At 39.5% G+C, this 27,111-nt stretch overlaps 1 protein-coding gene across 1 annotated transcript in view; it reads right to left on the bottom strand.

Moving 5' to 3' along the window:
- CACHD1 (cache domain containing 1) overlaps positions 1–27,111 on the bottom strand; it is a 191,296-nt gene that overhangs the window by 26,206 nt on the left and 137,979 nt on the right. The window contains exons 8-16 of the mRNA XM_006125035.5: positions 25,739–25,888; positions 24,100–24,333; positions 19,855–20,004; positions 19,174–19,297; positions 13,655–13,772; positions 10,498–10,666; positions 7,691–7,833; positions 6,784–6,965; positions 4,948–5,058 (exon numbers count right to left, since the gene is read on the bottom strand). Coding sequence (XP_006125097.2) covers positions 4,948–5,058; positions 6,784–6,965; positions 7,691–7,833; positions 10,498–10,666; positions 13,655–13,772; positions 19,174–19,297; positions 19,855–20,004; positions 24,100–24,333; positions 25,739–25,888 — 1,381 coding nt within the window. The remainder of the gene's footprint in view (positions 1–4,947; positions 5,059–6,783; positions 6,966–7,690; positions 7,834–10,497; positions 10,667–13,654; positions 13,773–19,173; positions 19,298–19,854; positions 20,005–24,099; positions 24,334–25,738; positions 25,889–27,111) is intronic.

Below are 27,111 nucleotides of genomic sequence, written 5' to 3'. Positions count from 1 at the left end.
TCCTTGATGTGTGTACTTGGGTTCATAATTTTAGACATTCATAAACTATTCCCTGCACGAATACTAGAGCCCTCATAAAAACTGCACCTTTAGTTTTCTAAGGGCAAAAATTCACAGAAACACGAGTTCATATATATATTTGCATATGCAAATCAAGTACACATCATTGAACACAATTAGAGTGTAAAGACCATTTGCATTTTCAAAAATTCTCAAAAAGTTCTAGTGGCACTTTAGAGGATGCTTTTGCTAACTTATCCCTTGAAGTTTAAGCTTTTAAAGGTAAAACAATAATGAAGGATCTTCTCAGCTACACGACTAATTAAGACTTTTTTCCATAGCTACATTTTACCTAAAAATCCCTTTGGACATATCAAGTATATAGACTTTTAATAGATGCATTAAATTAAATCTGTTCGTATCCTTAAAAATTCTAGGGAGACAGGATTCCAGTGAAATAAAATCATATTTGGTTCTATGTAAAAAAGGAGTACTATGTCATGAAGCTGTACCCTTTCTCTCTAAAAGCCAATACAAAAGCCTTCTAAAAGCAGCATTTTAACTTTACGTTTGGGCACTAATCCTTTCCAATTTTCTGATATGATCTGTATTAGAAAAAAACATTTTGTGCATGGTTTGTTTTTTCCCCAATCTCTGGAAGCAAATAAGAGGCTATATATAATAGGAACAAGAGACAAGCAATCATTTTTTTGATGCATTCTGAAGACATCAAACATCCATAGAAGGAATTCAAGCATTGTGCACTGGCCAGAGATAAACAAGATGATCCTCTGGCTCAGAGCATGGAAGAAGTTAAGGAGCAAAATCAAGTAAAAAAATATATTAGAGGAAATTAACTTGTTATTAATGACTATTTAGTTTAAGAACATAAGAATTGCCATACTGGGTCAGACCAAAGATCCATCCAGCGCAGTACCCTGTCTGCCAACAGTGGCCAATGCCAGGTGCCCCAAAGGGAGTGAATTGAACAGGTAATGATCAAGTGATCTCTCTCCTGCCATCCATCTCCACCCTCTGACAAACAGAGGCCAGGGACACCATTCCTTACCCATACTGGCTAATAGCCATTTATGGACTTTACCTCCATCAATTTATCTAGTTTATTACAATAAAAACTTATCTTACTTCTCAATGATGATGCTTATTTTCTTGGGATATTTCATTCAGCTTGGACAATGAAAATTGACTGATCAGTTTCACTTTTGTTTCCCAGTACTGTATCTTTACAATTTCACTTACTGGAAACATCATGCTACAATATTAGGCCCAAACTAGGGATGTCAGTGGTTAACCAGTAAGCATTACCCTTATCGAGTGATGTTTATTGGTGACCAGTTAACCAGCAGCCTGGCTCGGCCCATCCTGCTGCAGCCAGGGGGCAACCCAATTCAGCCAGAGCAGCTCTCACTAGCCCCCGTTCAACCAGTTAACAGGTTAAACATAATCTAACCGGTCAACTGATTAAACGGGATTTTACATTCCTAATCCAAACACAGCAGGAACTGTTTTAATCTGAATAGCTGTTTCTGATGAAAACATTTCTATTAATTTTAGGCCTTTGGAATGCTTTTAAAACACAAAACCTAATTTGGGAGCTTAACCCACGAGACAATATCCTTTTGATCAAGAAATACTTGGAGTTGCAATGAAAACTATATAAATCTCCCTAAAATGATCTAAACTGTCCTCTATTAAACAAAACAGAATAAAAAATTGATATATCACCTCACTTACGTCCTCAGCTAAGAAGCACATTTACATGCTCAGCTAAGAAGCTCTAATTGTCTTAAATGATTCCCTATGTGTAAAGCTGTGCATAGTTATGTAGCACGGACTGATGCTCCTGTCAAAGAAGATGGACAGATGTTTTGCAGTGGGAAAGATTAAAAAGTCTACATATTTCTATAGAAAAACTAAAAGCAGCTAGGCTCTGGCACTAATGTCCCAATTTCCAAGCTGGCCATGGAACTCTTTAGCAGACAATGCTAGAAACGAAATTCTTCCTGCTGGGATGTTAGCTGGAGTGTGCATTGCAGACAGCTCACCAATGAAAATACTGGAACAGATTCCTCATACAAATCAAAACGAGTGGCTAATATTCATCTCTGGAGTATTACAGCATTTCTAGTAAGAATATTGACAAGGTGTTCAATGTGAATCCTGCTATACAAGTAATAACTGAATTCTTTTAAAGATTCTCAGAGAGGTAGCTGTGTTACTCTGTAACTAAAAACAACAAGTTGTCCAGTGGCACCTTTGAGACTAACAAAAATATATAGTATTATGAGGTTTTGTGAGAATTCTTTGCTTTGGTCTTCATAGCTGAGGATGTTAGGGAGATTCCCAACCTAAGCCATTCTTTTTAGGTGACAAATCTGAGGAATTGTCCCAGACTGAGGTGTCATTAGAGGAGGTTTTGGAACAAATTGATAAACTTAACAGAAACAAGTCATTGGGACCAGATAGCATTCACTCAAGAGTTCTGAATTAACTCAAATATGAAATTGTGGAACTATTAACTGTGGTTTGTAACCTATCCTTTAAATCAGCTTCTGTACTTAATGACTGGAAGATAGCTAATGTGATGCCCATATTTAAAAAGGGCTCTAGAGTTGATCCTGGCAATTATAGACCGGTAAGTCTAACATCAGTACCAGGCATATTAGTTGAAACTATAGTAAAGAATAAAATTGTCAGACACATAGATGAATATAATTTGTTGGGGGAAAAGTCAACATGGTTTCTGTAAAGGGAAATCATGCCTTACTAATCTACTAGAGTTCTTTGCGAGGGTCAACAAACATGTGGACAAGGGGGATCCAGTAGATATAGTGGACTTTGATTTCCAGAAAGCCTTTGAATAGGTCCCTCACCACAGGTTCTTAAGTAAAGTAAGTTGTCATGGGATAAGAGGGAAAATCCTTTCATGGATCAATAACTGGTTAAAAGATAGGAAATAAAGGGTTGGAATAAATGGTACATTTTCAGAATGGACAGTGGAGTTCCCCAAGGGTCAGTACTGGGACCAATCCTATTTAACCTATTTATAAATGATCTGGAGAAAGGGGTAAACAGTGAAATGACAAAATTTGCAAATGATGCTAAGCTGCTCAAGATAGTTAAGACCAAAGCTGACTGTGAAGAGCTTCAAAAGATCTCACCAAACTAAATGACTAGGCAACAAAATGGTAAATGAAATTTAATGTTGATAAATGTAAACTAATGCACACTGGAAAAAATAATCCCAACTATACACACAATATGATGCGGACGAATTTAGCTATAATTACTCAGAGAAATGTTGGAGTCATTGTGGATAGTTCTCTGAAAACATCCACTCAGTGTGCAGCAGCAGTCAAAAAAGCAAACAGAATGGTAGGAATCATTAAAAAAGGGAGAGAGAATAAGACAGAGAATATCTTATTGCCTCTATATAAATCCATGGTACTCTCACATCTTGAATATGAATATGGATGACAGGAGAGGGCTCATGTGAGGATTACCTGTTGTGTTCCCTTCCTCTGGGGCATCTAGTATTGGTCACTGTTGGCAGACAGGATACTGGGCTAGATGGACTGTTGGTCTGACCCAATATGGCGTTTTTTAAGGAAAAGGTTCAGAAAAGGGCAACAAAAATGATTAGAGGTTTGGAACATGTCCCACATGAAGAAAGATTAAAAATACTAGAACTTTTCATTTTAGAAAAAGAGGAGACTAGGGGGGGATATGACAGAGATCTATAAAATCATGACTGGTGTGAAAAAACTGAATAAGGAAAAGTTATTTACTAGTTCCCAGAATATAAGAACTAGAGCTCACCAAATGAAATGGATAAGTAGCAGGTTTAAAAGAAACAAAAGGAAGTTTTTCTTCACACGACCGGCCTATGGAACTCCTTGCCAGAGGAGATTGTGAAGACCAGGACTTTAACAGAGTTCAAGAAAGAACTAGATAAATTCATGGAGGTTAGGTCTATCAATAGTTATTAGCCAGGATGGGTAGGAATGCTGTCCCTAGCCTCTGTCAGAGGCTGGGAATGGGTAACGGGAGAGGGATTACTTGATAATTCCCTGTTCTGTTCACTCCCTCTGGGGCATTTGGCATTGGCCACTGTTGGAAGACAAGGTACTGGACTAGCTGGACCTTTGTTCTGACCCAGTATGGCTGTTCTTATGTTCTCATAACATATATAGCATTTACTTGGTTGCCCTGTGCAGAAAAGCGAAAGGGGAAAGAAGAGGATAATAAGGGGAGGTTATATAGAAAAAAGAGAAAGCACGTGAGAAAGTGTGCATTTCTTAAAAACTACACTGGAAAGAACAGAACTTGCAAGAGCAACATTTAGAGAAGGAACACACACATGAGACAAGATAAAACTTCTCCTTTAAGTAGAGGGGGAAGGATGTAATCAAATATACAGAAAAGAAGTTTATCTAGAAGGCAGGCTTATTTTCTAGAACTCCTAATAAAAAAGCTAGTGGCATAACACAAAAGCAAGGAACTTCAAAAGAAGGCTATGCCAACATTCTCAAGGGGAATTTTTTTTCATGTCTACATTTTCTGTTTATTAAAACTCTACTCCCATTCACCCATAATCACATTCAAGTACACAAAACTTTTTTTTTGTTAGAAATTGATCTTATTACTCAAGGTTTGATAAACCTCCAAAAGACCAATCAGTGCACCTTTCCCCCAAACAGATTTTTCAAAAACAACTTCAGTTGGATGTTTCAACAGTGTTTGTGTATGTTATTTCCACTTTAGTGATGGTTTTTGGGGGGCAAACATTGCGCCCTTTCCCATGAAGCAGCACCTTGCTTATTAGGACTCCAGCAAAGATAATTGCTCACTGATAACAATGTCTTTATACTAGTCAATTCACAGATTTTTTTGTGGATAAATTAAATATCCAAAATGCAATTTTACCTTGAAGAATGAACTGTGTGGCTGATTGTAACAACATAGCCAGCTCCTCCAACATCTAAATAGGGACCAGTGAAAGTAATTAGTCCCGGATTAGCCACTGCATGCAAGTACCTAGTAAAAACCAAAACAAACATTATTCATGAGTGAACACCAGTCATTTTAAATGTAAAAACTAAGGCTTACACAAATGTTTAACTGAATGCCTTGTAAGCAGCACTACTGAAGTCAATGAGACAGCTCACCATGTTTAAAAGTTAAGCAGGTGTTTTTATGTAAGCAAGATCAGGGTCCAAAACAAGCCGACTCACTAGACTAATGTTACTCTACATGAAAAATCATATTAACAAATTACATGGTATCACATTACTATAAAATAAAATATTTAGATTATTTAAATCAAATCTTACTCTGAATAAGGTTTTATTTAAAAATCAACTAGTCATTCATCCTTGAATAAAATGTGATTAAATGTTTATAAAATAGGAGGAAAGAGAAAGCACTTTCATACAAACAAAATCCATGTGTAAACTTAGAAAGCTGTTAGAAAATGAATATTATACAATATTTATTTAAAGGGTTAGGGTCACCTAAAATTACTCACTTATATCAGAATATTTAAACGTTACTGCGACAAATAACACCTACAAGTTCTCTAACTTCAGAAATGAAATTAAAAGTATTTGTCTTTTTCCATTTTATTTATTTTGCACATTTAACATTACTTTGAACAGAGACAATTTCATTGTCATCTGCTGTAAAGCCAGTTTCCCATGTTTTTTCTGTTGTTGTTTTTTTAACACAGGAACCAGAAAAAGAAAAACGTGGATGTAAAAACCACAAAAGCTGCCAGACAGCATCTACCTAACCGGCAGTCCCTGAAATGATTAATTTGATAAAGAATTTATTAGCTTTTAGGTTTATTTGAGAGTGTGAAGGGAAGAGGACTCTATGTGCACATACAAAATTTTCTTTTCTAAGTAAAGGAAAAAATGGTGTTTGTAAACACTGTATATAGTTTATTGATAGCGTGAACTCATCAAAGCCATCTAATTGTGGGAAGAGAAAAATTATAGAAAAAAATCTTAAATTTATATTCAGTATTTTGACTCCAAAATGTAAATGATTAAACACTGGTGAGGGGGAAAAAACCCCAAAAAGTTAAGTACTCCCATTCAAGAACTGTGGTAAATATTTTTCAAGGGAGATGTAGGATAGTGGAGCTGTGAAACAAGCAATGCCATCAGTGAGTTAGAGCCCTATGAATAGAGCCACAGGGCAAGAATCGTAAGTTTACTTATGTACCCCTGTCTCTAACTTGATTGTTCAGAGCCATATTGCAGCATCCCCTGGTTGGCTTTTTTTAAACAAAGCATATGTTAAAATACTCTCAAGTATTCTGCAGCTATTCATCAAATTCTTGTTTGGAAATATTGTAAGACAATCCATTGTAAACAAAAACTGTGGCATGAAATATCAATAATCAAAATTGCTACAAGGAGCTGAAATTCATGTTGATAGATCTTCAAGGATAAATAGAGGAACAGTATGGATCTTTATCATCATGTGTAAATATTTTTATTCTTATGCTGTACAAAAGGATAAGAAACAGAAACTATCTTAATAAAAAGTTAAGATTTACAGCAAATACTCTATTAAAATTTCTATTAAATACAATATGTTTTACTGAGCATACAAATTATTTGATTAGAAATTTATTTAACTATCCTTTAAAAATATGGCTTTTCTATTAATCCTACATGACATATTTTCCCCTGTGCAATATTATCAAGCCTCTAAGTTTTTTGAAACCTTTGATAATGGGACCCTAAAACTCACCATTGTCTCCTAGTGGGATCAAATGCTTTATCCATGAGAGAACCAGGATAAATTCTGAGCACCCCATTGGGCGTTGCTATGTAACGGCGGACAATGTAACTGTTCAGGCTACTCATTTCCATTTGTGTCATCCATTCATCTGTGACGTGACTGGTAGCCATTACTTCATTTCTGACAGAAAACTGCAAAACAAAGACTGACCTAGCAGGGTTCCTTTAAGACTTGCATGAAAAGATAATAAGCTGCTTGCAGGGTTTCCTAAAGACCTATCAGAGATAATCTAAACCCAATTACTTCTTTAAAATCTTCTCACACCAGATGGATCTAGCAAATTCCAAATAAAGTAAAAGCCTCTTATAAATTAAATATTGTTGTCATTATCTGCACAGCTTCTAGCATTTGCTTTTCACTTCAGGTAAATATAAATACTGATCCATCTGTACATAAACCAAAGTTTCTCAATTAAATGTGTAAACACACAAAGGTATCTTCTGACCCAATATTTATTACAGCACCAATCTGCATAGTGTTCATTCTAACTTTCTGTAAACTTTCTTCCTAGAGAATAGGATTCCTAGTGGTCTCTGAGCGACTTTCCCACTCCAACTTCTTCACTATTCTTAAAGCCCTCATATCATAGTCCCCATCCACCCAACCAAGGAGTAGACAGGATTCCCTTTCAAGCTACCTAACAATGCTTCTCCAGCCCACAGGGGATGCTGTTGTTCCAGAGGGTTCACACTTATCCATCCCTAGAGCTGAGCACAGGGTCTCAGCAGCAAAAGTTGAAAATCCTCGTATCCTACATGCCCAGCACTCCCACAGGCCAAGAGTCAACCCAAAGGACAGCTGTGAAATGGGACTAGCATGGTGACCAATAAGGGCATGGTGGATTCACATAGCATACTTTAAGTCCAGGGTTAGCAATAAGACGAGTGTTGTCGCTGAGGTATGCTGTGTAGTGTTCCACCATCCGTTTGGTCTCAGGTTGGCTCAGATGTTCATAAGGAGAAGAAAAACTACCTGCAGACAGCATTACTGTAGGACTTTCTGAAAGCACAAAGCATCAGAGAATTAAAAACAAAGCACTATGTTCAGCATACAATACTTGCAACCCCATCACAGAACTACAGGCTGAGACTATGGCCAGTAGAGAATCACTTCATGACACAAGCTGATGACCAGTTTTCGCCTTGAAGGATGAGGTTTATTGTCCCAAATAATAATAGTAAGACTTATGAGCACAGATTATATCCATGCTAGTAGTTTTCAAGTATCTAAAAAGGTGTTACAAGGAGGAGAGAGAAAAAATTGTTCTCCTTGGCTTCTGAGTATAGGACAAGAAGCATTGGGCTTAAATTGCAGCAAGGGAGGTTTAGGTTGGACATTGGGAAAAACTTCCTAACTGTCAGGGAGTTAAACACAGGAATAAATTTCCTAGGGAGGTTGGGGAATCTCCGTCACTGGAGATATTCGAGAGCAGGTTGGATAGACATCTTTCAGGAGTGATCTACACAGTGCTTGGTCCTGCTGTGAGGGCAGGGGACTGGACTTGATGATCTATGAGTTTATGATTCTCTTTTGATTTGAAACCTGCTTTTCATTGAAATGTCACATGGGCTAACCTAAAATGTCTGTTTCACAGTCAAATATGAGGATGCCTTTGATGAGGCTGGCTATGTGCATCTTTTTGTAAGGTAAAGAAGATTTGAGTGTCTTGCTGTAGGTGATGGTGGTTTCAGTTTCTTAAGGGAAACAAACACTGCTTGTCTAGCCCTTATCATCTGACAGCATTCTGCAGGCACTGCAGAAGCAGCAAGTCTCCAGGAGGGATCTTGAGGAAGATAGGGTAGTAGCTTAATGGGGATTTAGCCCAGGACAAAAAGTGCAAAGGGACTGGCAAGAGAAGCTGATGAAGGTGTGATGAAGTCATGATGAAGTCTGACAGGTAGAATGAAAGAATGACTAATTACACGGTAGAATAATACAAATAAGTTGTGAAGGCAACCACAATTCACAGAGAATGGGGAAGCCAATGATAAAACTCAAAGATTTTTTTGAGAAAAAACTGAGATTAGGTGGGACTATGCAGAGACCACCTAGATGAACAGCTATGACTTCCAGATTGTTAACTTAGAAAGAGGCACAAAACCCACAAGTCTTACAAAGCTAATGAAGGGAGTTTGCTGATATGAAAAAGGGAGCAAGAAGAATGACTACAAGAGATCTTCTGAATAGTATGGGTGTGTGCTTTCACTGAGCAAGATGTGATATTTAAGATGGAAAAAACAGAAGGACACAAACAAACAAATCACATAATCTTAATCCAGGACATTGGGATATTGAAACATTTGTTTTTTTCTTGAATATTTGATAAAGGGAAACCACATGTTAATTTTATTGCTTTTCTCAGGGTGCAACTGTCTCCAGGGGAAAAAAAACCTAGAGATATAATACTTAATGCAGTGAAGAGGCTCTCCGTTTTCCCACGTCCCTCCCAAAGCATGCCAGTGCACATCTAGCAGCCTTATCTATCCCACTCATCACTTAATAAACTTCCATTTTATCTCCTCATCAGTTTTCCAGACTAAACTGAATCACTTACATTCTCTCATATTGAGTCTTTGTGTCTAACACTATTGGTGTGCATCCCTGGACTTTTCCCATTAATGTAACACCTTGAAGAAGCGGCTATCCCATGGTTCCCTTTTATCAATACTAGGCATTTATTCAAGACAGAATGTTTTGTTTTAGATAATGGCACAAAGGTTCCATATCATCATTCAGTTAATCTTTAATACAAGTCCAACTTATTAGCTATTTTGAGCACCACTATGAGCAGGTGTCTTTGATGAGTTGTCTATAATGATACCTATAGCCTTTTTCATGAGTGATTACTGTTTATGAGTAGTTTAGTTTAAACTCTATGGAGAAATCTGAATTTTAATATTCAAATGTGTAAGAACGTGAACCTTCCAACTTGTATGCAACCACTAGATTCATTTTTCCTTAAAAAGAGTCTAAAAATTCACTCTTTTCCATATATTAAAACTTGCATTATAATATAATTCTGAAGACAGATCACTTCATCCATGATATCAATGCAAACACTGAAATCAACAGGGCTAATGAAAAAGTTTAATATATAGAAAGAAAAAATATCCTTTTTTGAAAGACATACCATTGAACTTGAAATTTTTATGTACGTTTAAGAGGTTTGAAAAAATTTCACATTAAAAGATTTAAAAAATATTAAAATTATGACTTCCTGGCTGTATCTTCTGATTTCTTCAGACAGATGGATGCATATCCATGAAACATTTGCATAAATCCAAAGTCAACAGGATACAGCAAGACTAGCAAGAATGACATCATTTTCAAGTCATTGCCAATGTTTTGCTTGACAGACTCAAACTATAATTGAAACCAGCTCCTATGTACCTTATTTTCTGGACTAGACTGTGCAACCCTTATTTTAGTAAGCACTCACTCACATGAGCAGTCCATGAGAAAATACTCAGATGACTAGTGCTCACCAGTGCAAAGGGTGCACAGTTTAAATATAATCGTGTAAAAAGATGAAGCAGCACAAAAAATTGCCTTGAATTTGTTTAAGACATTTTCATAAGGATTTTAACTAAAGATGTTTTCTGTTTTCCAACCAGCCGTACAAAAATATGCATGAGATAAAGATGAGCTGAGGGATTGCTGTACCTAGGGTCGCCAGCTGCTTGAAGTGCAGACAGGCATTGGGCTGGCCCAATAGATCCAATCGATGGTACAGCAGCTTGCTGCTTGGGACGGTGTTCAGATTCTTGAGCTGTTTAACAGGTATTTCTGGCTGTATTACCACAACACAGAGAATGAAGGATGTGTCTTGGGCCTGAAAAACAAGCACTAAAATTAGACTGAAAATCCCCCCACAAAACCATAGGTTTGGTATAATTCTTTTTCTATTTATCCCCTCCTGTCTGATTCTTCAATTTCTTTAACACTAGAAGGGGGCATCACCTTTAGCCATACTCCAAAGCCGCATATTTCCTACTCTTTTTCTCTGAAATTAATCACCTCTAGAAATTGCTGAATTTCTCAATATTTGGAGATAAAACCCTGATAATGGGGGTGATGTGCTGCATGGGTGTGGAGTATACCCAAACCATTCTCAAGGTAGGATCGAGGCTTTAGACTTTAGAGTTTCCAATGGTAGTAGTACGGTCCACACAACTAAGACATGCGCTTTCATTAATTTCCCCAAGTGTGTTAAAAATCACGAGTTATACTTAAAAAAAAAAAGACTTCATCAAAGTTGATGCTTGGCACACCCATTTTTGTTTTCACATATTTAAAAAAAATCACAATTCTGATGCTTTTGTATGACTACTTCATGGAACCTCATTCAAGACAAGTGGACAAGTTCACAAATAGGAACAGAATACAATGTATCTCTTTGTAGTCTGCTTCCCATTTTGAAGAATTCAAATTAACAGTAATACAAGGACATCAATGTTACTCCTCCAATCCTCTGTTAGATGGATAACTTGCTTTACTGGTTTGAACACTTTCTAAGTGCATCAGGTTAGGCAAACTTGAGAATAGCAGTGTCAGGGTATAAGGCCATCTGATAGTTAATACAACATTTCAACATGGCAACACTAGCTCCAGGAACACACTTATGTGAACTTCTGGTATATGATGACAGATTTAATCTCTAAAACTGCTCAGCATAATCTCTTAGGTTATATTTAAATTAATTCAGTGAAATGATCCACCAGCATCTGTTAAGTTTATTGACACAAAGTAATTAGCTAATTATTCTTAGTATTAGCAAAATTTGCCTGGATCATATCTAGTTGTAGATTCCATTTTATTCCCTTGATATTCAGATTTGTTCACAAAATAAACTGAAAAGCGAAATGGCCGCGAGAATCGTTTTCGCCCCCTCTTGCAATTGGGTAAGATAAGAACAACTTTTTTTTTTTTTTTTTTTTTTTTTTTTTTAAAGGAAACGATGCTGGTTCCAAATCCATCCATTAAATCTGATCTGTCTAATGATTACAGAAGACTTAAAAAAACAATTGCTTCCATCCATCTGAATTGATTTTATTCTGTAAGAATCTAGCAATTATGAATTCATCTAGATGATGCATAGGAGGTTTTTGGTCCACTGAGGGTAGTATTTGAGGATATTTTGTTGTTTTAATTAGTGTGGGAGATTTCTGCAAGGTAATGGCATCCAACTTGAGTGCACAATATGTATGGGGAAAATTCCAAACAGCACTGAAAATAAAATATCTATGACTATGTAAGAAATAGGGCTGTCAAGCAATTTAAAAATTTAATTGCGATTAATCGCGTGAATAATCGTGTGCACCTCCCCTTTGAAACACTGTGGCGGCATTTCAACAGGGCAGTGCTGCATGGAGCCCGGGATCAGCTGGAGGGAAGGTGTGTGCGATTAATTGCGAATAAATTTTTTAATCGCTTGACAGCCCTATTTCTCCTATATTCATAGATATTTTATTTTCAGTGCTGCAGCTCATTAGGAGCCTGGGATCAGCTGGGGACTCCAGCTGATCCCTTGCTCTGCTGTTGCAAAGCCCCTTTGAAGTACCTCTCTGGCTCTTCAAAGGGGCTTTGCAACAGCGGAGCCAGGGGATCAGATGGGACTCCAGCTGATCCCCGGCTCCACTTGCACTGCTTCTTTGAAGTGCTGGAGCAGCACTTCAAAGGGGATTTGCTGGAGCGGCATTTCAAAAGGGCAGCGCAGCATTAATGCCTGCGATTAATGCGTTAAAAAAGTTAATGCATTAATCCTGTCCTGCATTAATCGCAGGCGTTAATGCAGGTCAGCTGACAGCCCTAGTGAGAAACTAACACAACGTTGCATATTACAAGGTAAACTCATGTCCTATAGGGTATGTCTACACTGCATTCCTCTTTCGATAGAGGAATGCAAATGCAGCTGAGCCAAACTGCAAATGAAGCGCAGATTTGAATTTCACACGCTTCATCTGCATAATCGCGTCAGGGCGCTATTTCGAAATACCCTTTTCCAAAAAAAGAAATGCTGTCTTAGACGCAGCTATTTCGAAAGAAAACCCTTCTTTCAAAATTACCCTGAAACCCCATTTTATAAAGAGTAAAGGTAATCACTTATTTCAAAATAACTATGTGAGCGTCTACACAGCAATTCCGTTATTTTGAAATAATTTCAAAATAATGTCCGTATTATTCTGAAATCTGTAAATCTCATTCGATGAGGAATAATGCTTATTCTGAAATAGTAATTTCAGAATAGCAGTAGTGTGGACGCTCCACTGCTGCTATATGAAATAGCTTCTCCCCAGGGTCATTCAAAGCAATTACTCCCCAGTGCCTCCTGGGGCTCTAATTTGAGGTAGCGAGTCCACATTAGGGAAACCTGTCTTGGACTAATTCTGAGGCTTCCCTGTAGTGTAGACGTGCTATTTCCAAATAAGCTATTTTGGAAAAACAATTCCAAAATAACTTATTTCAAAATAAGAGTGCTGTGTAGATGTACCCTAAGGCTTTATAGTGTGAAATATAGTTCAATATAGATTTTCTTTTTTTGGGAAAGAATATACTATAATTGTATGTGTGTGTGTGCACGTGTGTACAAATATAGTATTTAATGTATAAAATAGCAGACACACATACTGTAGGCACATGTCTCTGAGGATTATATTATAATAAATTTGAAACTGCAATTTCAATGCAATGTGAGGTTATTTACCACAATAAGAGATGTATATTGTCTCTGTATAAGTACATTTCACACTTCTCAAGCTTGAAAATATTAACATACATTAAAACTACATACTACCACTCAAAAGTGATATTGCTCTCTTACCATTTTCCAGGCATAGCTAACATTGTAGGCTTCTTTTCCAATTTCTCTCAGTTTGTTTACATGCCAAGACAGCGAGGAGTTCACTGGGACTGTAATAATCTGACTGCCCAGAGGGAGGCTACAGTGGCAACAAAACATATCGGACATTTTATTCAACACTGAAAACAAGCTGTGAAAATAAACTAACCCGTCTCATGCATTTTTATACAAAAATATAATTAGTTCTGAAAAGGCTGGATAAAAACAGCATATAATTAAGAAAGAATAGAATGCTTGGTTTGCTGTTCATACATTTATCTATTTTAACACTTACACTCTTACATAGGGGCAGGCCATAATTTTTGATGGGGGGAACTCTCCAAGATTTTGGTATGTGGTCAAGGGCCTATGGAGAGAGTGCAGGGTCTGGGATGGACGTTGGATGCAGAAGGGAACTTGGGCTAGGGGACTGGGGTACAAGAGAGGGTGTGGAGACTGAGAGGGAGTTTGGGTGAAGGAGAGGATTGTGATCTGACTCAAGGGCTTAGGGTGCAGGACCTGGGAGGAGATATGGGTCTAGGAGAGGATTCTGGCCTGGGAGATGGATATAGGAGGAGGTGCAGGGTCTAGGAGGGAGTTGTGATCTGGAGGAGGGAGAATGGGGATTTAGGCAGAGGATTTAGGCAGTGACATGGGGCAAGAGGGGGTGGTGGCCTGGACAGGATGCTGGAGAGAGGGAGAGGTTGGGGGATGCCAGAGGCAGGTTCTAGCCAGGAGGCACTTACCTAGGCAACTCTAGGCCAGCAGACCTGCAGGACTCTGAGGCAGACTCCCAGGCTGCTCAGAAGGGCTGACTGCTCCCTGTGAGACTCTGCTGGGGGAGAGGGGGTTCACACACAGCCCCAGCCCCCCAGCAAAATCTCTCAGGTCTCATTGGCCGGAACCCCCTCTCCCTGGTGCCCAGAGCAGAAAGCCACAGGGAGCAGCCAATCACTTAAAGTGGTGTGGGGCTGCTCTGTGCCTGAGGGTCCCAGCGCCGTGGCCAATGGGCTAGATCCAGCTGGGCAGGCCGGATCCAGTCCATGGACCGTATCTTGCTCGCCCCTGCTCTTCCAAGTAAGGTTTGAATAAGAATTGCCTTTTTCTGTGTAAATGATGAAGCAAAGGTAACTTGGTTCCTACACTGATACTTAGTGATTCACAGACTGTGCTTAATCTGTGCCAGCAGTTGTCCGGGTTTAGCCCCGGCACCTCTAGGCTTGGCAGTTCACAGCCCAGCACTGGGAGCTTTCCCATGTCAGTTATGAAAGCAAAAATAAACTGTGAGAGCCCCAGCACCTCTTTCACTACAAACTGACCACTGTTCATAGAGAACAACGTCATAGTTTGTCCTGTCTTGCGATAGTGTTGCTATTGGAATGCACTAATTAGCTCTCTATTTCAAAGGAGGAAGGGGGAGAAAGATATAGCTTTCCTTCGTAATCTAAAGACTTAAAATGAGATCTAAATTATAATTTGCAGAACTGTTCATACATATCATGCTGTATCCCTGCCTATTCCATTTTTCTTAGTAGGCCAGGATATTGTCATTTATACATGAAGAACAAGAGTTTTCTATATTTTAATACCATGCCTGCCTTTAAGAGTAGAGCAAAGTAGAAGAACTGGAATGCTGGCAGTAGAAATACAATATGTACAAACACTCTCCTGAGGGCTAAGAAGATTTTTGTTCTTCTTTGTCTTCATCAGGTGGCTTTAGTCAGGGACTGCAGCTCCTGTTCTTTATCTGAAATCATTCATGTTAAGTGCATCTTCCCAGATGACAGCAACATCCATCATGTCCTCGTTCCATGTCTACAACTCCTTTTTTTGGGTCTTTTCATTAATGAAAATAGTACAGGTTGTACCTCCCTTAAACAGGACTCCAAGGTCTGGCAACATCTGTGGTCCGGCAGAACCATGGATGTTCCTGGACCACAGAATCCAGGTATAAGGAGGTTAGGCCATAAGGCAGAAGTGGGCAGGGTAGGGGGAGCATGACTCAGACCCGTATTGAGGGGCACAGCAAGGAGTTCTGGCCTCTGCTGCTGGGCAGTAGCAGGGGACCAGAAGTGGCCCCAGAGTCCCTGCAGCCACAGAGGCCCAGCAGCCTCAGAAGCCATAGCAGCCCCAGAGACCTGGCAGCCCCAGAAGCCACGGCAGCTGCAGAGCCCTGGAAGTCCCAGAAGCCATGGAGCAACATAGTAACCACCCTACAAAAGGGTCTGTAAAATGTGTTGCTTTTTTCTGGCTGGGGTGCATGTCCCCTGGCTGTGGGATAGACAGACACACAGACAAACTCTCAAAAAAATAGCAGACAGTTGTCCTCTGCCGCTCCAACGGGGTTATAGCTGTCCAGGTCCCCATCTCTGACTCCTTGTTGCCTCCCTGTAGTCATTACACTGTGTAACTGTGCTTGGTAACTATCCCTCCTTTTCCATTTTATGAGAAACAATCACATTCTGGGCACATTCCATTGTCCTGGCACAATCAAAGCCTGACCTTGCTTTAAGTTATGAGAAGAGGAAGCTGCATACCAAATTTGGTGACCTTAGCTCTTACCATTTAGGAGGAGTTCTTGAATAAACAGACTAACGGACAGACCCACAATCTTTCTCAAACATATAGTAGATTACACTAAGGGTATGTCTAGACTACATGGCTCTGTCGCCAGAGCCATGTAGATTCGTTTACTAGACATACTCAAATGAAGTGGCGATTTAAATAAAATGGCTGCCGCGCTGTGCCGATCAGCTATTTGGCGGCACAGCGCTGTAGTCTGGATGCTCCGCCGTGGACGTCAAAGGCATTTGTCGACCTCCCCGGTATGCCTCGTGGGATGAGGTTTACCAGGGAGGTCGACAAATGCCTTTGATGTCGACCACGGAGCGTCCAGACTACAGCGCTGTGCTGCCAAACAGCTGATTGGCACAGCGGGGCAGCCATTTTAATTTAAATGAATCGGTGATTATTTAAATCGCCACTTCATTTGGGTATGTCTAGTAAACTAATCTACATAGTCCTGGCGACAGAGCCATGTAGTCTAGACGTACCCTAAGTGACTGGTTTTTTAAAACCTACATTGATATTCAATAAAGACACTAAATTTAGCCCACAAAGCAGATTTATATTCCAAAAGTAATCTGGATTTAAAAAATGCTAGAAAAGATCATACCATCTCAGTTCACACAATTTAACAGCGTACTCCTCTAGTTGAGGGGGTGAGGAGTGGGTAGGACGCAGACGGGAGCGTGATGACTCAACTCAGTTTTTACCTATGAATACAGCTATCTTGACTATGCAAGGTGTGAAAACTCCTAGAAGCATAATCATGTCATGTGCTATGTGCCTATACAGGAGAGTATGGAGCCACAAAGGTCTCCCTCTTCTTGCCACACCTGGCTATATGTATCCCCAGTAGTAGCATTAGGAGAAGAGGAACAGCCTCTATAGAGAGTACTATTGTCCCTCCCCCCCACGCACACACCCCGCACAGTGGGCTCGGGCAGAGTTTTTGCTCCATGGCTCCCAATGTGCTTGTTTGCAGTGCTGAGCTAGCATGCCAGAACAATAATCTGCAACAGATTTAGAGTTGACAAAGATCACTTTTTCCCTAGAGCAAAGTAGAAATAAGGCAAGGGATTGTGACTCTCCAAGTCATAGTACAGTCTGTGATCAGGTCCTGGGACAGGGCAAACATATGTTGTCCTTTAATCAGAGCTGGTGGCAAGCCCACAAACTAGCCCTAAAGTCAGGAAAGGATACATTGTGTATACAGTGAGATCCATAATGTTTTACCCTTAGTGTACATTTGCAATTCAGCTACCCTTTCTCAAAAGTCATTGTTGCTACATAAAACTCTTACATAGTCCTTCACACACATTTCTTCTAGAAGACTCAGCGAATATTTCTAATATCTAAATGATATGCTTTACAAAAAGAGCTGAGTTAGTTGTACATGCACAGAATTGCAAGTCACAAACTCCCAGGTTCTAACTCTGATTTGGACATAGATTTCCTCTGAAGGTCTGTTCTAGTCATTTAACACCTCTCCCAACCGCACGTAGAGGATCAGGATACTTACAGACTTTAGAGAAGAACTGTGCAGACTGAGGTTGATAAAGCACTTTGAAGATGAAAGGCTTTATTTACGTGTTAAGCACTACCATTATTTTCAATGGGGACATTTTTGGATTGCAAATTTAGAAATAAAGACAAAAATTGAATCAACCCAAAATGCAAGTCTGCAAAAGTAGGCAGAACACTGGGGAGAGTAGTGGTGTAAGAGCCAAGTGGATGGCAAATCACACAATGTTTAGCAATGTGGTCTGGCAACAACAGCAAAACAGACCAATGCCAGATTCTCTCACCCTAAATCAAGATATGTCACCCCTATCTGCAGGGCCATCTTTATCCATGTACAGTGGTAGAGGTGCAGTTATTCCTGGGTTGGCTACTGCTGCATCCTCAGAATACCAATATGCCTGTACTTCCCGTAATGGTGTAGGCCCACTCCTGCCTGTGTGATTGCACCCTTGTTAGTGTGACCTAGCATACATTCTATGTGTGATGTCACCTTGCCTGGAGGATGGTGTAGACGGAGCTTGGTCCTGCCTTGAGGGCGGGGGGCTGGACTCGATGACCTCTCGAGGTCCCTTCCAGTTCTATGATTCTATGAAACCATTTTGAAGAATGCACCACTATCCCCCAACAGGTAGGACTTTGCATGGATGCCATTTTGAAGAGTGCACTGTCCTGACTCCCACCAGCGTGACATCAAATGCAGAGTGTGTGCAATGTCAAACTAATGGGAATGGAGAACAGCACTCTTCAAAATAGTGTCCCCATCCATGACCCAAGACAAAATCATGTCTGGTTTTGCCTCAATATCAGACAGGGTACAAAAACAATAGCAAAAGAGAACTATCGGGCTTAAAACCAGACATAAGTCCTGCCTAACCATACCTGAAACAGACAAAAGTCTAAAAACTGGAGAATGTTCATAAAAGAACGGCAAAAGTTACTAAGAAGGAAGACAGGGGCTGGAATGAATGAATTACAATTTCAAGCAGCAGATACACAGGCAGCAGTTTGATTACTTATTTGAACTTCATGAAAAGATAAGAGTTATTTAGAGTATCCACGAGGACTTATTGTCTGAAATATAGGAAAGAAAATTCAGACTGAATATCAAGGAAAACTTCCTGACAATTTGCTGTACCACTGAATTAGAAGCTTCTCCCAAGTGAAGTTATAGAAACTACAGCTTGGGACATTTAAGGATAGAAAGGACAATGTGGTAGAAAACACCGTCCTGCATTGGTTAGAGAATGGGACCTCAATCCCAACAGGGATCTCTGGGTACTACTGCAATAGAAATATTAAACATAGTAAAAATAATTCTATAAAGTAACACCCGTTAAAAATTTTTACAAACATATCTTACTCCTGTGAATCATTAATCTTAGGAAGTCATGACCAAAGTCTCAGTTCTTCCTTACCTTAGGATGTTCTGACGAACCAATTCAAATTTTGGAATATTCTCGTAATGTATGATGTCAGTGTGAAGTGGTGGTTCAGACAGCAAATAAGGCCTTGTAAGGGATGGATGCATAAGAGTATACCCTACAAAGAACAAAATGCATGTAGGACAAGTGCTGGTTCAGTATGTACTAAACAGAGAAAACATGAAAACAAGTAGAGTGACTAGATGTATGAAAGTCCTCCAAATTACTTCAGAAACTTCTCTAACAGTAATCATAACATCACATCATGAAGCAGCTTAAAGCCAACAGAACTATAAGAACTTGGTAAATTAACTCAAACAAAAAAATTACTAAAAAGACCGTGCCATAAAAAATGAAAAAACATAAAATATAACTAATGTATTTGCAAAGTATTATAGTTTTGGGTTTCTAGCCTTCAAATATGAAAACAATCTATTTCACAGCAGCAAATACTTTTATATTAAGGCCCTCATATAAAAATTCTAAACTAGAAATCCAGAAATACTCATAGGCAGTATTATTTCAGGTATGGTTAATTCAAAGAACTAATACTTAACCTGCTGAGAAACAAGGTGTTCTAACTATAAATAAGGAGCAGAATGAGGAGGTGGTTTTCTATACACCTTCGACAAAACAGGAAGATAGTGTATTTATGTATTGGAATCACAAAATCACCTTTATTGTCTATGAGAAATGTGTACGAAGCCAAAGAATCTTGATAATAAGTTACATCCTCCAAGATATACGCCAGATTAACATCCACTCCAACAATCCCAAGCAGCATGTTCCCAAAGTAACAAGGTTTACTTACGGTCATTATCAGACCTTAAGATAAAAAGAACAGTACAGACAGTATTAGCAATAATGACTAAAAATAATGAATTAATAATAAGTTCTGTGCTCAACAGAAAAGATGGAACATTCACTTGTAGAAGAAGGTAACAAAAACATCCTTCTGTCCAGCACGTTCAATTTTGAAAAAGTTGCCACAGTACCACATAGGAGTATTTTCAAAATCTAAACTGAAAAACTTCTCAAGTAGGTCCTGATGAAACTCCCAATGAAGTTTAAAAAAAGATTCCCATAGGTTTCAAGGGATTGTGCATCAGATCTGTCTGTAGGGTTTCATTAATAAATCACAACTCCAAAGATTTCATTAAATATGCAAAATTCAGCCCTCTGTGCCAGTTAAGGCAGTTTTAACCCACTTGTAATAGTTTCCATAGGACAATGTGACATTGTGACCCAGTGAATCACCAGTAGCAGTTTTATGATCGTCTGATGCAAGAAATGCTTTCAATGACAGATGTTAAACAATGTTTATGCTTGAAGACCATGATTAAATAACCGCATTAAAGACAGTAGAAGCGCTACCAGCTTTGACATCTCTTACTGACAACACTTCTGGAGTCAGAATGTAGAACTGCTGCTCATATGTAATACAGGCAGTCCCCGGGTTACATGGATCCGACTTACATCGGATCCCTACTTACAAACGGGGTGAGGCAACCCTGTACTAGCTGCTTCCCCCCAGCAGACCAGGGAGACGCGAAGCGGCTTTTCTCAGCAGACACCTCAGCTTGAGAATAAAGGACTGAGGGAAGTGAGGTGTGGGAGAATAAAACTGAGCTCTGGAGAAATGTTTGGCTAGAGTTTCCCCTACAATATGTACCAGTTCCAACTTACATACAAATTCAACTTAAGAACAAACCTACAGTCCCTATCTTGTATGTAACCCGGGGACTGACTGTAGTAGAAATGTAGGTACAGAGGCTTGGGGATAAGATGGGAGGCTGAGACGGAGAAGTTTAGGAAGTACGTGAATTATGCTACAACATTTCCATTCCCCTTTCTCCATACTGGCCTTTATATACCCATCTGGTGGTAAATTAACCAGGTCCAATGAAAATGTCATAAGTTATTAAAACACACAGTGATTAAAACACACTTTGTTTCTTCATAAGAACACAGTTAGATATCTTAGGGTATGTCTACGCTACAAAGTTAATTCGAAATAACAGTAGTTATTTCGAATTAACTTTAATAGTGTCTACCCAGGCAAACCTCTGTGCCCTTATTTCAAATTTGGTAAACCTCATTCTACGAGGAGTAACACCAAATTTGAAATAGGGGGCCTCCAGCCCTTCCCAGGGAGTCCTGGTGGCCACTCTGGGCACAACCAGGAAAACTTACTCTCCTCTCCCGCAGGCCCGGAGCCATTAAAGGGGTAGACCCTGGCCACAGTGCCTGTGTCATCTCCAAGCCTGCCAGCCCAGAGCCAGCAGAGGCCACTGGGGCCCCTGACCCAGTGGCCCCAAAACATGAGCCAACAAGCCATTGGCAGCCAGAACTCCACAGCTCAAAATGGTTTTTGTGTACAGATGCATTATTTCGAATTAAGTTAATTTGAAATAGCACTGTAGTATAGACATACCCTTAGAGACAAGAATGTGAATTAATATAAAAGGACCTAGATGCTCTCTTTTTTTTGCATTCTTTTTAAGGTCTGCATTTTTACTTTTTCCCCTCATACCCAGCTCTAAACATATTAACAATAATAAAAGAAATCTTACTTGTAAAATATTAATTGAGATGAATTTTGTTCACCTGATTATATATGTAGCATGTTAAGCCTCCTCTTTTTAACTAAATCCCAACACAGCCATTGTACCGGGTTTTATAACCGAAAGGATTACAGTGATTTTATGAACCTCTCAATGCCTCAGGTAAAAAAATGTAGCAGTCCATTTTTGTATTACTTTCTATGTCATGGCCACATGGAAACTCACTTACCCATTTCATACAAAACAGATATCAAATTAATCTCCATCAGTGAGTTTTTTTATTAAAAAAAAACCATGCATACACCTATTCATGCAAGCCAAAGCTATTCAGTTGTACCATTTATAATCCTTATGGTGTTCAATTTCTCCATTATGCTTGGATGTGGCTGTTTGAAGATGACATAGTGCCACTGGGGCTATGTCTGCACTATGCGGTTTTTCTAGGATACCCGGGAAAAACTCCACCGGGTCCAGGGAACGCATCTGCTCTTTCACTGTTTTTTTGAGGAAGAGCAGATGTGCTCTTTTGGAAGCCCTGTCTTTCTCCTCTCACAAGGAAGAAGAAATCTTCCAAAAGAGGAGGTTTTCCCAAAATTTGGCCCAGTTTAGATGGGTCAAATTTCAGAAAAACCTCTCCCCCCCCCCAAAAAAAACCCCAGAAAAAGGTACGCAAATTGTGGAGTGCAATTTGCTTACCTTTTTCCGATAGATCAGTGTAGTATAGACATAGCCTGAGTGATGGGAAAAGGAAAAACTAAGCATGGCAGCATGTCCAGGAGCAATCTCAGAAGACATGGAGGATTTCAGACTCTCAAGAGTTACTCTAATCAGGTGGCAAATAAGGAAATCTTCCTTGAAGATCTGGAAACCCTTCTGAGTCATATTCCTCAACCCCTTCTCCCTAACACCACACACAAGAAAAAGGAAAGCAATGTCTGGAGCAGTGAAGAAGTGGTTCAGTTTATTAACTCTAATAGCTAGTAATTACCTAGCACCTTAAAGCTTCAAAGTACTAGGAAAACACTAATACAGATCTCAATTCCCTATGAAGTAAGGTTTTTTTTCTCCTCACTTTACAGATGTATGAGCTGAGATGGGGAATACTCTCTCACAATGACATTCATGCCAGTGCAAGAACATGTATGAAAGGCACTCGAGGTCTGAACTCCACCTGGAACCATGGGCCACTCGTGGAACACCATGTATGGGGTCTTTGCATCTCTTATGCAGTTTTCCTGAGGGCTCTGTATAGGCCTGGCTGCATGTCCTTTGCTCTCCTAGGCAAACATCTATATGCCCTCATCTCATCTTCTGCAGTGTGCCATCTGACCTCACTACTGAATGCAAGTAAAGTTACACACATGAATTTTAGGGTTTTTAAGTAACACATCAGATTCGAATTCACAACTGTAATCTGTCAGCACAAATCTGGTCTGTAGCTGCTGTATTGAGGCGATGGGTCGGAGAAATACTCCACTGACGTAGAACCAGAGGAGAGACTCCGATTCCATCCTAACTCCTGACAAAAGGCATGTAATAACCAGGATGCTGCTGCATTCAGCTGATCCCTGGCTTACAGAATGGCCATTCGTGCCACTGGCAGCCACGGGCTTCAGACTCCTCTGTCTTGGGCTGAGGACAACCACATGTTTAGGGTTTTTTAAAAACAGTTTAATTGGAACAGAGAATTTGGTCAAATATTTAGCAGTTTCGCCTATTAGGCTGGGTCCTTACTGAAGACCGTATGCCTCAATACTGCCGGAGCCTCCTGGCCTCCAGAGCAGCTGCTAACCTAGTTGGTGAGATGCTGCTCCATACCTCGGCTAGTGCGCAGATGGAAGGGAAAGGAGGAGGAACTGGACAGCTGGAACAACCCCTCAGGAATATCTATATGCGTGGCCCCACTATCAGAAACAGGAAGGCGGTGTTCAGCATCCAACAGGAATGCCACTTCTCCCATTATGCTGCCCTATGTAGCCCTGTGGTCTGCTCAGAGAGCAACAGCAGCTCTGAATGGTCCAGCTGGCATGCAGAAGGGCCGTGGCTGTGATTTCAGCTTGGAAGAGTTTCCTAGATAAATCCAAACTACCGAGGCTAAATCAGTGTAGTTGAGACACAAAATTTCCCTTCAGTCCAAATCCACTAGACACATTACCCACACTTTCCATAAACAGGTCCCTGGGGAGGTAAAACTTTACACATAATCCCTGCTTGAAGAACTTAATTTTACACATCCCTTAGCGACAGACCTAGAAGCACCACTTATCTATTGGCTACAAAGCTGGGGGCTGTCAGGCAAACGGAAGTCTAATCTGTTTGTTTTACTTGCTCAATTTCAGATTTTGAAAGCACTTACCGTCTCCCATTTCATCTGAGAAGGGCAGACTGAAGACTGCCTCATCAATCATTCGGTTAGGAAGGTTTGTATAAAATCGACCCACTGTGGTTTCCAAGTTACTGAGCTGATTCAAGACCATCATACTCCCCTTGATCACAGGCAAGGCAGTTCGATCAGGCACTCCATACTTTACTGAGTTCTGTTCTGCAAGATCTCGGAGAAATGCCAGTTCTTTTAAGCCTGTCACTCCCTCTGAAAAAGAGAAATTGCAAGGATAGCGGAGGAGAAAGTAAGAAATTTATTATCAGTTGAGTCTCCTACATCTTATTCCAAATTAAAACCACTGTAACATGTTGCAAAACTACAGTACAGTATGTACTTTGTGTTGCCAAGTCAGGCAGTCAGACTGAATATGGTGAATGCCTGTTTAAGTGAAACTGTAGAATATTGTTTAGTAACTAATACAGCTCAGGTGAATTATAACGTAGGTATAATCAGTCACGCGAGGATTTAAAAGTCTCCATTCACATAACTTCCACTGCATAGAAACTCAAGAGGGTTGCTCTGTCCATGTCACTATTTAGATATTTTTAACAATTCTTTTTTTCAACAGAGAGCTTTGCATAACCCATTGTCTTCCACCAGCGGCTAGTCTATGTAGAGGTTTATGGATCTGCTATACAGGCTTAGTGTTAACAGACGTTGTCCTTTAGCTCAAGCAACAGAGTTGCATGCTTTTAGACCCGAATGTGCCAGTGTTCCACCCCTACAGATGACCTAACAAAGGACATTCTTAAAAGTAGGGGCCCAAATGGGGATCTGAACTGCTATAGAGTCATATACAGTGTGAACATTCTCCACTGCCAGGTATAAGCTTCCCTGGAAAGGGTGTGTGCGTTAGGGATGTAAAAGGTTAGCCGGTTATTCAGTAAGCATTAGCCTTACTGGCATGCTTATTGGATAACCAGAGAGCACACACTGTGTGGCCCCTGCTGCTATGCACCAGCCCTCCACAGTTAACCAGTTAATTTATTAACATTATATAGTTTAACAGGTTAAATTTTTTAATGGGTATTTACATCCCTAGGGTGTGCAACCCATGCTAATAAGACTGTGCTAATGACTTTCTTGTTTAAGATATTTTTGGAAAAAGAACTATACTATCATTTTGTCAGTGTACATTCATTTATATTTCATTTTACTCTTGGCTGAAGCCCCAGTTCAGCAAAGCACCTAAACACATGCTTGACTTCAAGCTCAGACCTAAATCCTATTGATATCAATAGGAACTAATCCTAGGCTTATATGTTTGCTGAATTAGGAAGACTCTACCAAATGTAGTCTTAGTATCAAAGGGTGGGGCTCTAGAGAAGACAGTAGTTATACCACGTACGGAATGTTCCCCATTGTGCTTGGCACTTGACATTTCAGACATTTAAATCATATCATTTGAACACTGGTTTGCAAATATGAGATTCTAAATATAATCCCACATCTAAATAAAACACCCCAAATAGGAAACTGCTGTTATCTAGGGAATGGCCTCTGCATTCTATGGGCAAAAACTCACTTCTAACCTTTTCAAAGAGACATAGAATAACACTGCACATAGTTACTAGAGAATTTAATCTACAGAAATCTGGCTCACATTTCTTACCATTCATGAGTGCATAAGTGAGAATCATTACTGAGTTATTTAGGAAACTATTTTCCTCATTGATGACACGGAGAGTAGCCTTTTTATCATCATCGGAAGCATCTTTTGATGTAATCCCAGCTGACAGGTAAATTATAACTGTATCTGTATCTAAGAAGAAATTACAGCTCATTAGATTTCAATTTACACAAGATATTCAGCAGTGCTGTAAAAGTCCTTATATCAGTAAAGGAAATTAAATGTGAAGTTATCAACAATAGTTCTTATAACAATTCCAGGTATCAGTGATGCATGAAAACACTCACTGTGTGATTGTAGAGATCTTTATATTTCCTTATGGAAGTTTTAGCTAACACAGATTCAGGAGTTTCAGCTCATACATTTTAACTCCAATATAGTTTTCTAGTCCCTCACCAGATTTCATAGGCTAAGGTTCATGTAGTTACTCAAGGTCCTGTGACAGGAGTTGGGGTATTTGACCCCAATACTACAAGGATGAATATAAACAAATAACATAAGTATGTACGGGTAAAGCCAGAAGGCCAAGGCACAAAATGAGTTCAAACCAGAAAACATTCTACAAATATATTAGAAGGAAGAGGAAGTCCAAGGACAGGGTAGGTCCATTACTCTATGAAGAGAGGAAAACAATAACAGAAAATGTGGAACTTCTTTGATTTGGTTTCGATTGGATACCTAACTTAGGCCTAACAGTGGATGCCACTGCAAATGGGAAAGATTCAGAAACTAAAATAGGGAAAGAATTGGTTAAAAATTACTAGAAAAGTTAGGTGTTATCAAGTCTCCAAGGCCTGATGAAATGAATCCTAGAATACTCCAGGAGCTGACCGAGTAGATATTTGAGCCATTAGCCATTATCTTTGAAAAGCCATGAAATATGGGAAAGATTCCAGAATTCTGGAAAGGAGCACATTTAGTGCCCATATATAAAAAGAAAAATAAGGACAACCTGGGAAATTGTAGACTAGTCAGCTTGACTTCTGTACCAGGAAATATAATGGTGCAAATAATTAAGGAATCCATTTGCAACTATCTGAAAGATAATAAGGTGTTAAGTAACAGTCAGCGTGGATTTGTAAAGAACAAATTATGTCAAACCAGCCTGATAGCTTTCTTTGACAGCATAACAAGCCTTGTGGGTAAGGTGAGAAGTGATAGATGCAGTATATCCAGACTTTAGTAAGGTATTTGTTATAGTCTCGCATGATCTTCTCATTAACAAACTAAGGCAATATAATCTAGATGGAGATACTATAAGGTGGGTGCATAACCATCTGGTTGGATATCCATTCCCAGAGAGTAGTTATCAATGGTACACAGTAATGCTGGAAGGGCAAAATGAGTGGCATTCT

Source organism: Pelodiscus sinensis, chromosome 9 (assembly GCF_052426305.1).
Source record: "Pelodiscus sinensis isolate ZL-2025 chromosome 9, ASM5242630v1, whole genome shotgun sequence".
Lineage (NCBI taxonomy): Eukaryota > Metazoa > Chordata > Testudines > Trionychidae > Pelodiscus > Pelodiscus sinensis.
This window is presented reverse-complemented; position numbering and strand designations above follow the sequence as displayed.